The following is a 10,528-nucleotide window of genomic DNA, read 5'->3' as shown; positions in this document are numbered from 1 at the left end:
CTTCAGGCTCGGTATGGCGACGGCGGCGGCGGGGGGAGCCGGCCAGGAGAAACAGCTCGCTCCGACCCTGCTCAGTTTCTTCATCTACAACCCCAAGCTGGGGCCCAAAGAGGGAGAGGTACCGGAGCGGGGCGTCGCGTCGCGTCCCGGGGCTGTGGGGAGAGGGGGGTAGGCCCCCGGCCCGGCGCTGTCCCGGCCACGGTTGCCGCAGGGGCTCCCGGGGCAGCTGTCTCAGCTCCGCTGCCGCTCGCCGAGGCCTGGGCTGCAGCATGTGCCCGCGGGATTAACGCTTCCCCCCGCGGAGCATCCCCGAACAAAGGCGGCCTCGGCGCAGCCTCGCTGGGGAGGAGGGAGCTGCGGCTTTCCCTGCCCGCGGCCGCCCTTGGGCTTGTGTCCCGGCGGTCTGCAGGCGGGCCGGAGCCGGGAGCCTCGCACGCCTGGATCTGTCTCTCCTTCGGGCTAAAAAGGAACGGTAACCGGGGGTGTTTTCAATGCGGGGGGGAGGGGGGCTGGTCTACTAGTACCAATGTTTTACTGATGCATAACTTCTTGGAAAAATAATTTTCTCCAGATAGATACACCATGGTTTTTAGGTAACAGCATATTGTATGGTTCATGCGATAATCTTCAGCTTTAACAGTTTTTGTACATAGTGTGCTTACGTACTTACTAGTGACCAGGGTGATGAAACAGTGCCCCCTCAACAAGTCCCTGGGTGACTCCAAACCCGGGGACGCTGCTGATACATGGAGGGCAGGGCTGCTATTCAGAGCGACCCTCAACGAGCTGGGGAAATGGGCTCCTAGAAACCTCGTGGAGCTCAAGGAAGGCAAAAGCAAAGTCCTGCGTGTGAGAGAAATAATCTCGTGTGCCGTGACAGGCCAGGCGCCAACTGGTTAGAAAGCAGCTTTGCAAAAACAGACCGGGGCGTTGTAGTGATTAACAGGTTGTACGTGAATCAGCAGTGTGCCCTTGTGGCAGTGAGAACTAACAGTGTACCAGGCTGCCTGAGCGAGCGTGCCTTAGCAGGTCCAGTGAAGGGATTGCTGCTTCCCCTCTGCTCAGCACTTGTGAGACTGCTGGTGGGCCCTGTGTTCCTCGGGGGGCTTCCCAGAGGAGGAGAAATCCTGTCAAACTGAAGTAGGCCCAGTGGAGGGCCCCTGAGTTAGTCAGGGGGCTGCAGCCCGTGATGTACAAGCAGAGCTTAGACAACTGGATTTGTGCAGCCTGAAGAAGAGACAATGTGGAAGGGGGGTCTGATGGCTGTCTTCATCTGCCTCGAGGGTGGGTATAGAGGATGGAGTCGGGTTCTTGAAGGCATGACAGGTAATGGAAGAAGTTCCACCAAGGAATATTCTGATGAGATGGAATAAAAAAGTATTCACAGTGAAGTGGTCGAACAGCAGAGCAGGGCCTGGAAAGGTTGTGGAATCGCCATCTTTAGAGATATTCAGAACTTGACTGGACAAGGCCTTGGGCAATCTGAGCTAGCTTTGAAGCTAGCCATGCTTTGATCTGGCTTTGAAACTAGCCTTGCTTTGAACTACCTATGAAGTGACTAGGGCCTACGGTTTCAATACCCTTCAGTTCATAAGGCATTTTGAGATATCTTGTGATGGCTGACTGCTTCAATGTGCTTAAATATGCCTTTTATCCATTATTACAGAAGCCCATTTAGGTACAAGATAAAATTCTGCCTGGGAAATTAAGGGATGAAAGTTAAAAACCAAGCAAATCATGAATTCAGTGTTCTTTAATTCTGATTCAGTTAAAATGCATTTGCTTTGATTCTTTTTTCAAATTATAGGAAGAAAAGAAGATTCTCTTCTATCACCCAAATGAAGTAGAAAAGAACGAAAAAATTAGAAATGTGGGACTATGTGAAGCTATAGTGCAGTTCACAAGGTAGGAAGTCTGACTGCATGGCTCACTATTAGCACAAGCATTGTATTTTAAATTTCCTAATCGTATGTTTTCTTTTTGTGACTGTGTATAAATATATATATATCTACATATGTTTTCTTTCCAGGACCTTTAGTCCAACAAAACCTGCGAAATCCCTACATACGCAAAAGAACAGACAATTTTTCCATGAACCTGAAGAAAACTTCTGGATGGTCATGGTACTTATGCATGTGATATGCATATTTCTAAAACATCATATCGCAATGTTCTCAATGCATTCTGCATTGTCTAATACCAGCCTGTTCCACTTCCTAGGTTGTACGGAATCCCATAATAGAAAAACACAAAGATGGAAAGCCAGTCTATGAATATCAGGAAGAAGAATTACTGGTAATACTGAAATTTTTCCTTTTTTTTTTTTTTTTAATGGGTTATTTTGTATTTTAAGAGTACCTCCATAAATATCTTAGTTTGATTCTTCTTGAACTGCTGCCAATTTGATTTTTGATAGATATCTCTATACATCCATCCATAAATGGAAAAAGGGCAAAGTACTTTTCAATAAAGGTTAAAGAAGAGAGCAAGACAGAGAATTATCCAGATAGTTCAAGGTCACCTGATACACATCAGTGAAATATACAGCTGTGAGACTTAGCTCAGAACAGACAAATATTTCTTAGCATCTGTTTGTTTAATAAAATTCTTGCAAGACTTTAAATCTATGTATTTTTATAAAGTTTAAATATATATGTTACTACTTTCTTAAGACTATTACTAATCTTTACTAACAATCTGGAAAAACAAACAACTATCATGGGATTTCTTGTCCGAACTGCAGTATCACTAGGTAAGTTTAAATGTATACAGGAAGGGTATTTGTCCAGGTGGGATAATATTTTACAGGCTGGTTGCTTATGCTGCCTCTGTTCATTACAGTGTGCACTAGTTCTGTTCCTCACTGTGTTCAAAGAAAAGGATTGGTGCCATAGGCATTGTGTTTAAAAATCTGCTATGGTGTCCCACCTCCTTTAGCCTTTGACCTGGATGAATTGAAAATAAGTTCATTTTCACTCACCACTGGCCTTAGGGAAGGGCACTATTTCTAACTGGTATCTTGTGCATGAGTTAATGAGGTGCTTTTGGTATTAAATGTAAAGGGGAAAGGGACTCCCTTTATTGAAATAGTACTTTATAAGTACAAAGAAATTTCTAGATGCTGACTGAAAGTGCATTTTAATTTTTCTGAGATTGGTATCTCTAATGTGTGTGTTTGCTGGCTCTTTGAAAACGTATGTGTAGCTCAGCCAAAATATCTGAAAATCTGCCTCTGCTTACACTAATGTCCTGCTCTCTTTTCTGCAGGACAAGGTTTATAGTTCGGTCCTACAGCAGTGCTACAGTATGTACAAGGTAGAGTTAATACGAGAGGCTCTTCTGGGCAGAGGAAGGGATCTTCATGGTACCATTTGGATGTGCAAGCTTTGACATTCTTGTCTCATTATTATTGTCTGCTCTCTTCCTGAAGGTGTAGTGGTGTTGATGGAAGAGAAAAGTAAAGCTTTTGCAGTTGCCTGTGCTGGTTCATTAGCTTATTGTAAAAATAAGGGTCTTCTAATTTCTGTGGAGTCCATATTTCTTCTATCATGGGCAGTTACACTACTAAGCATTTGATTTTGATGGTGTTAGGTATTACCTGCTGGAGAAATGATACTCAGTAAAGGCCCTCAATCTGGTTTTTACAAAACAAGATCATAAGATACTTAAGCAATGCAGATAAATAATTTCTCTACCATTAAAGAATTTAGTTTCCTTTTCTAATTCTGCTTCTGCTGCCATATATACCTGGACTGCAAATCTCAGAGATGTTTTTTCAATAAAAAGGGGATACATTTGGATCTATGTGGAGTCCAAATACTGAGAAACAGGAGCTGTATTGTAATCTAGCTATAACTCAGCCATGAATATAAGAAATTATTGTAAATGATTACCCAACTGACTGATTTATTTTTTTTTCTTTTAACTATTAGCTGTTCAATGGCACATTCCTGAAAGCCATGGAAGATGGAGGTGTAAAAGTTCTAAAGGAGAGACTAGAGAAATTCTTCCATCGGGTAAGGCATTTTTCAATCATATACTGTGTGACTCTGCATTGGAAATAAAATGGAAAAAAACTTCTCCAAGAGGCTGACTGTGACTATAAAACATAGGCAGTGGAAAAGGTGTAGTGGCAACACAGAAAGTCTGGTTACTCATTTTTTCAAATACTTCCTGCTTCCTACTAATGTGGTAGGTTCTTTAAGTGGAGTTGAACAACAAGCAGGGTTATGGCTTGGTGAAACAGCTTAGCTGTTGGATATTTTTTCTGATGGAACCATGTTCACTCTGGAAATTCTGTTGTAATGTTTGAATTGGTTAGTGTGATAACCATCTCTGCAGACCTATTTGAGTAACTCTTGCAGAATCATTCCTGTTGGAAGGAATCTGGTGAGGTCATGCAGTTCAGCCTCCTATTCAAAGTAGGGTAATACTGAATTGAAACCAGGCCTTTGGCTGATTCAGCCTTGAAAATATCCAGGGACGGAGATTCCACAACCTGCATATACAGACTTGGAAGTCCCATAGTACTGTGAAGTAGTAATAGTTGTAATTTCTAACTTTTCGCCCCAACCCCCATGTGGCTTTAGTAGTCATGTCTGATAAGGTTTGAGGAAGTACTGCCTTGATTATAATTAGTCTTCAGAATTTAATTTCAGTCTTTAAAAGCAAATGTTTCAGTGAAAGGATGGAAAGCAAAACTTACTTCTGAGCAAGAAATCCATCAAATATTATTCAGGTACTTCTCACAAAGTAACTGACAGAGTGGTCATGTCTGGCAGAATTTTAGAGTTACTACATGAAAAGTTCTATCAAGCTAGCTTTAAAAGATGGCAACTAAATAAATGTCTCTTTGCCCCCATTTTTCTTGTTTGCACGGAAGGAAACAGAGGACTGCCGTCAGCAGTTAATTCTCTTGTGGTAGAGATTTTGAGTATTACTATCTCTGATAATGATGGAGTGCAGATACTGCATACTGGTGTTTAAAATTTTGTTCTCTTAACAGATTTTTAAAATAGCATGATGTTGTTACAGTGTAAACAAAAGTACAGTTCAGCCTGATTTTAGGACAGCCTTCACGTGAGCTTTGGGAGGTTTTTTGCTTGTTTTTTGTAAGGCTGTCATAGACTTTAGAATGAATACTGTTGGCACGAGGAGTACTTGTTTGATTAGCTGGTGTATACTTCTGTCTAGACTAAATTAAAAAATAGAGCATGGCAAAAAGGGAAGTAATAGATTTTTATCTTTAAAACACTGCTGTTCTTTGAAGTTCCTACTGAGATAAAACACTAACCGCTATAGATTTGTATAACAGAAATCCAAAGAAAAGTTGTTTCTCTTTTTTGCTGGGGAATTAAACTGCTTAAAAAATTTGGTCACGTAAGTTGTTCTGTTATAACCCTATTGAACAAATTGGCTATGTGTTGCTGGCAGGCTTGGACTGCACTGAAATGCTGAAAGGAAACGAGAGATTATAAACTGACACATCTGTCATACTATTTGTATTTAACTTCTTGGGGTTTTTGGTAATGTGGAATGACTGTAGAGGGAGCCATTGGATAACTTATATTTCATGGAGCGGACCATTTGGTAGTGCATTTGAAATCTCTTGGTAGATGTTACAGTATGAAGAAAGAGAGTAATAGAAATTATCTTTTCCTTTGCACACTGAAAGCTAATGGATTTATCTGCTAATATTTCTATGGAGTTACTTCTGAAATTAAATATTAGTAAGATAGGCTGTACTTGCTTACACTCTCAAAAGATCTTGAGCTAGCCTTAAAAGCTGTTGTCACTATGATTAAATAATTGCAAGCTGATACCTGGAATTACATTCACACGCTCACATAGAATCATGGAATAGTTTGGGTTGGAAGGGACCTTTAAAGGTCATGTAGTCCAACCGCCCTGCAGTGAGCAGGGACGTTTTCAACTAGATCAGGTTGCTCAAAGCCCCATCCAGCCTGACTTTGAATCTTTCCAGAGATGGGGCATCTACCACCTCTCTGGCTAACCTGTGCCAGTGTTCCACCACCCTCAATATCAAAAAATTCTTCCTTATATCTCATCTGAATCTATCTTCTTTTAGTTTAAAGCCATTACCCCTTGTCCTGTCACTACAGACCCTACTAAAAAGTCTATCCCCACATGGAGTCTGTCATACAAGCAGAACCGGAAGGGGTTTGGAGGTTTAGTGGGGTTTTTGATCGTTGGTTTAGATTACTAGGAATTAGACTCTAATTTGTCATTTAAATCTACACATTGGAAGTTTTCTGAATTCTAAAAAACAACTGTAATTATTCTCTTAGTATTTGCAGACGCTGCATTTACAGTCTTGCGATCTGCTGGATGTGTTTTGTGGAATCAGCTTCTTTCCACTCGACAAAATGACTTACTTGAAAATTCAGTCATTTATTAATAGGATGGAGGAAAGCCTGAACATAGTCAAGTATACTGCATTTCTCTACAATGACCAGCTTATCTGGTGGGTACTTCAATATTTTTTTGTGTGTCTTCAATTTCTCATCCTATAAATAAGTGCCATAATAGCAAAGCTTCTGTATCAGTGAAAGAGTTGCATGAAAGAGACAACTGAATGGTAGGATGAGTGATAGGTAAGAAGGGCATTGGTCTTTAGCTTTAAAATCTCTAACCTGTACCAAATGATCACTTCACAGTTGGCCTGAGGCGTAGCTAAAGTGTCCTTGTCATTTCCATTGCAAGAGCCTCTGTGTATGAACACAAATTTCTCTGCAGGACCTTTTAGTAGAGAAGGTTAAAGGATTGTTCTTTATATGGTTCTGAACCAGAATGCTGCAATGCTTGTGAAGAGTTCTGCTTAAGAATATCAAACTTGATCTTTGTTTAAATACTGTTTCTATTTATCTTCTGGTTTATGGCTAACATTGATGTGTTGTGTATTTAGCATATAAACCAACATTTTATTAGTAATTAATGGATTTAATCTACTGAGACACCGAAATGTTGCTATCCTGCTTTTGTATGTGCTTTACCCGAGTTCTGGTTAGAGAAAAACATGTGATATGAACTGCAGCACAAACACTGCTTACGTTTCCTTTTCTCCCTGTCTAGGAGTGGACTGGAACAAGATGACATGAGGATTTTGTACAAATATCTCACAACATCTCTGTTTCCAAGGCACATGGAGCCTGAGGTATGGTAGCTTGGGTATTGTTGGGGTTGGAGGTGGTTGTTGGTCGTTGGTTTTGTTTTTTTTTTCCTTCCTTGCTTTCTGTTTACCTGGTACCACTAAGGGCTCAAATACCAAAAAGGAGTATTTCTCTCGACCCCACCCTCCCCCTCCTTAAATTGTAGTTTAGGAATTCTGAGATGTATTGCTTTGGGGGCACTTTACTAAATTGGTAGTATTTGTACCTAAAGCTTACCATATGAATTATGCTGATAATTTGAACATAGGATGGTGATAGGGAGTTTACTGAATGTTGATACCTGATGACTACTCAGTACTGCAGATGAATCACTTCAGCTTAATGGCTAAATGCAGCACAGAGTGCCATGAGACCACATCGAGTTAGCTTACGGAGCTTTTTGATGGCAGGAGGGATAACTAAGTTTTAAAATTAATAAGTGCAAAATCAGAATGCCCCGTTATATCAGCATCTTATACTTTAGCTTTACTTCCTTTATGTTACACAGAGAGTATGTATCTTCATGAGTGACAATTTCTGTAAATGGTTTGCTTTGATTCAATTTAAAGACAGTCCACAAAATGTAACAGAAAATACCTCTAAGGTGTGTTTTTCTTGCGTTTGTTCTTTTTTGCTTCAGTTAGCAGGAAGAGATTCTCCAATACGTGCTGAAATGCCAGGAAATCTACAACACTATGGAAGGTAGCTCTTGTTTACTGTTACCATCTGCTGCTTCCTCAAGGGCAAAATGTTTGGGAGGAGTACATGTATTTTGAGTACGTATTCCACACACAGTTCATTCCAGAGGGTCACACAGTAGTTGGTGCAATGTAAAACCTGACCTCTGGAAAAAAAGAGAAAAGGCTTCAATTAACATTACTGCATATTTCTTTTTCTTTCCCACTCTTCTTAATATACTGCATAATAAAATTGGAACTGCTCTGATCATTTGTTTTCAGTCAGGCTCTTCAGACAAGGGTGTAGATTTAATCTAGGGATTTATCTATTTTACCTGTGTACTCAGCCTGTCAGAGTGGGGAATTCCATACTTAAGCAGCTGGGCAATGTTATTTTGACTAATTGTGGCTTTGGACACCTTTAATCAGGATAATTCCTCTTGCCTGATTTACTGTATTCTTTTGAGATCATGCATTAGCACACACTCCCTGTTCTGCCCTACCCTCCCCCCAAGTTTAGGTGCTTCCGTACACCACTGTTCTGCATAAAACTAATTTGAACGTGCTGTTGGAGGGCAAAGGAAAACTGCTTTCCCAGTAGCAGCAAAAAAAAGGGTTTTTAAAGATAATCACAACTTGAATGTGGAAAAAGTTCTGTCGTTGTTCCTTTGATCTGCGCGGTTTAGGTCTGTAGCGTTATTCTGGCTTTCTGATCCTGTTTCTTGTAACTCTCTGAAGCATATATGCAAATATTGCAAAAACATAAGAGTGCTGAGATAGTCTATAAAGAGCCCTACAACTATCTGGATAGTTGAAAACTCATTGTATTCAAATATATTCATACATGCAAGTAATCCGTTAAATAGGAAAAAACAAAATACAAGAATTCATCACATCTGACCTACTGAATTATTTTCTAGGTTTCTTACTGGACCTTTAAATCTTAATGATCCAGAAGCAAAATGCCGTTTCCCCAAAATATTTGTTAACACTGATGACACTTATGAAGAGCTTCATTTAATTGTTTATAAGGTATTACATTTTTTCTTCTATTATTCTAATTAATTAGGAATCTATATACAATGATGTGAAGTACTTATGAATTATATAGGAAGATGTATTGATATGCCCAGGTTAAAGCAAAGAGACAGAAAACTCTTTGGTGTTTCTAGCAAGAAGCTTTAAAGCCTGAATTCTCTTTTCCCCTCTCCTGTACCCTCCTCAAAACAAACAGTTGTTTTATTAAAACAAAATACCAGCCTTCAGTTACTTTAAGTAGTTTATGCAGCTTTATGTAGCATTAATAAACCCCTAGTTTTTTAAATGAGATGCAAGTTTATTGCAGAAATATATCCTTGTGTAAAATGCTTTTTTAGAAAATTTTACCTTTCCCCTACAACTTAAACTGTTAACTGGGCTGATTTTTAAAATCATAACTATCCTGTGTTGTTCAGGATTGCAAAGAGATTATCCTATCAAAGCGTTACTTAAATTTTTTTTAAACTGGTTTACCTGTGTGTGACCTCACTTGAAGTATTGTCATTTATTTGAGGTAGTTGAGGTAACCTGTTGTAAATGTTTTTTTTGCTTTAACTTTTTTGTTCCAGGCCATGAGTGCAGCTGTCTGCTTTATGATTGATGGTAAGTCCCTATTAGCATCACTTATTTGCCAAGACATAGTTAGTACAAAATGCTATTACATGCAACTTGTTTTACTCTTTAAAAATACGTTAATTTGTTACTGGAGTCACTTCTTCATGAGTGCTTTTATTGGTCTTTTGATATTTGTTCCAGTGGTCTAAGTAACTCAGTTTACACACAAAAATGACAAAATATTGCTTCAGTTAGCCTTGCACTTTCAAAATGATCTCTAAGGTTATAATTAAGAGAGAAATTTGTCCCAGGACTCTCACTGTTTAAAGAAAACAACTACAGAAACTGCACCTTCAACTGGAAAGAGAATCTCATCTCTCCCTTTTCTTTGCCCATCACCTAGCTTCAATTCCACCTACGCTGGAGTTTTGCCGTAAACTGGACAGCATTGTTGGGCCTCAACTCACTGTGTTAGCATCAGACATATGTGAACAGTACAACATCAACAAAAGAATATCAGGGTTTGTACCATATTTCTGTTCCTGTTGCAGTCCCTCATTAGTTGGTTAAAAACTAGGTTTAATGAACTCCTTGAATAATGGTAACATAAGCCCAGATGTTGAAAGCGTTGTTAACTGCGTACTTTAAATGATGTTTATCTACCTTTCTGCATCTTAAGCATTTATAAAATGCGTGTTGTTGCATATTTAGGCTTCCTTCAAGTAACAACATACATGTTATTAATTTAGTAATGAGTGTTTATTGTGTGGCTGAAACCTTTTTCTTTTACATGCATAACTGTTGCAGAAAAAAATCATGTAAATGTTAAGATAAATCTCACCATTATCAATTGAGATTTCTGCCTCCATCCCCTAGCTGTTAGCAGATTATTCAGATACAGAGGTGGAACTTCTAAATTTTGCTGCTTTGATATGTGAACTGAAACTAGGTGCAGAGGTTATGAGTTCTGCAGATTAGTGTGCTTGAAGCAATATATACAGGATGGTAAAAATGCCACCTGAAGTGGTAGTCTTCTGTCACTGTCCCCCATGTTGAAGTACAGAAGTAGCAGTTCCTGCAAAATCTTAA

General features: G+C 39.5%; 2 protein-coding genes across 4 annotated transcripts in view; one reads left to right on the top strand and one right to left on the bottom strand.

Annotated features, from left to right (window-relative positions):
- Window positions 1–6: 6 nt before the first annotated feature.
- The window catches only part of CCZ1 (CCZ1 homolog, vacuolar protein trafficking and biogenesis associated), a 15,026-nt gene continuing 4,504 nt past the window's right edge, over window positions 7–10,528 (top strand). Inside the window, exons 1-12 of the mRNA XM_026859282.1 lie at window positions 7–118; window positions 1,808–1,905; window positions 2,030–2,123; window positions 2,221–2,295; window positions 3,268–3,315; window positions 3,933–4,016; window positions 6,309–6,484; window positions 7,093–7,174; window positions 7,810–7,871; window positions 8,767–8,878; window positions 9,454–9,487; window positions 9,843–9,960. Coding sequence (XP_026715083.1) covers window positions 14–118; window positions 1,808–1,905; window positions 2,030–2,123; window positions 2,221–2,295; window positions 3,268–3,315; window positions 3,933–4,016; window positions 6,309–6,484; window positions 7,093–7,174; window positions 7,810–7,871; window positions 8,767–8,878; window positions 9,454–9,487; window positions 9,843–9,960 — 1,088 coding nt within the window. The 5' untranslated portion in view covers window positions 7–13. The remainder of the gene's footprint in view (window positions 119–1,807; window positions 1,906–2,029; window positions 2,124–2,220; window positions 2,296–3,267; window positions 3,316–3,932; window positions 4,017–6,308; window positions 6,485–7,092; window positions 7,175–7,809; window positions 7,872–8,766; window positions 8,879–9,453; window positions 9,488–9,842; window positions 9,961–10,528) is intronic.
- Window positions 7,902–10,528, bottom strand: part of LOC113485854 (radial spoke head 10 homolog B2-like) — a 23,064-nt gene continuing 20,437 nt past the window's right edge. For all 3 annotated transcript variants that reach the window (XM_026859272.1, XM_026859273.1, XM_026859275.1), the window contains one exon: window positions 7,902–8,013. The gene's annotated coding sequence lies outside the window, so the exon portion shown is untranslated. The remainder of the gene's footprint in view (window positions 8,014–10,528) is intronic.

This window comes from Athene cunicularia (genome assembly GCF_003259725.1).
Source record: "Athene cunicularia isolate RWA chromosome 14 unlocalized genomic scaffold, athCun1 chr14_part1, whole genome shotgun sequence".
NCBI classification, from domain to species: Eukaryota; Metazoa; Chordata; class Aves; order Strigiformes; family Strigidae; genus Athene; species Athene cunicularia.
This window is presented reverse-complemented; position numbering and strand designations above follow the sequence as displayed.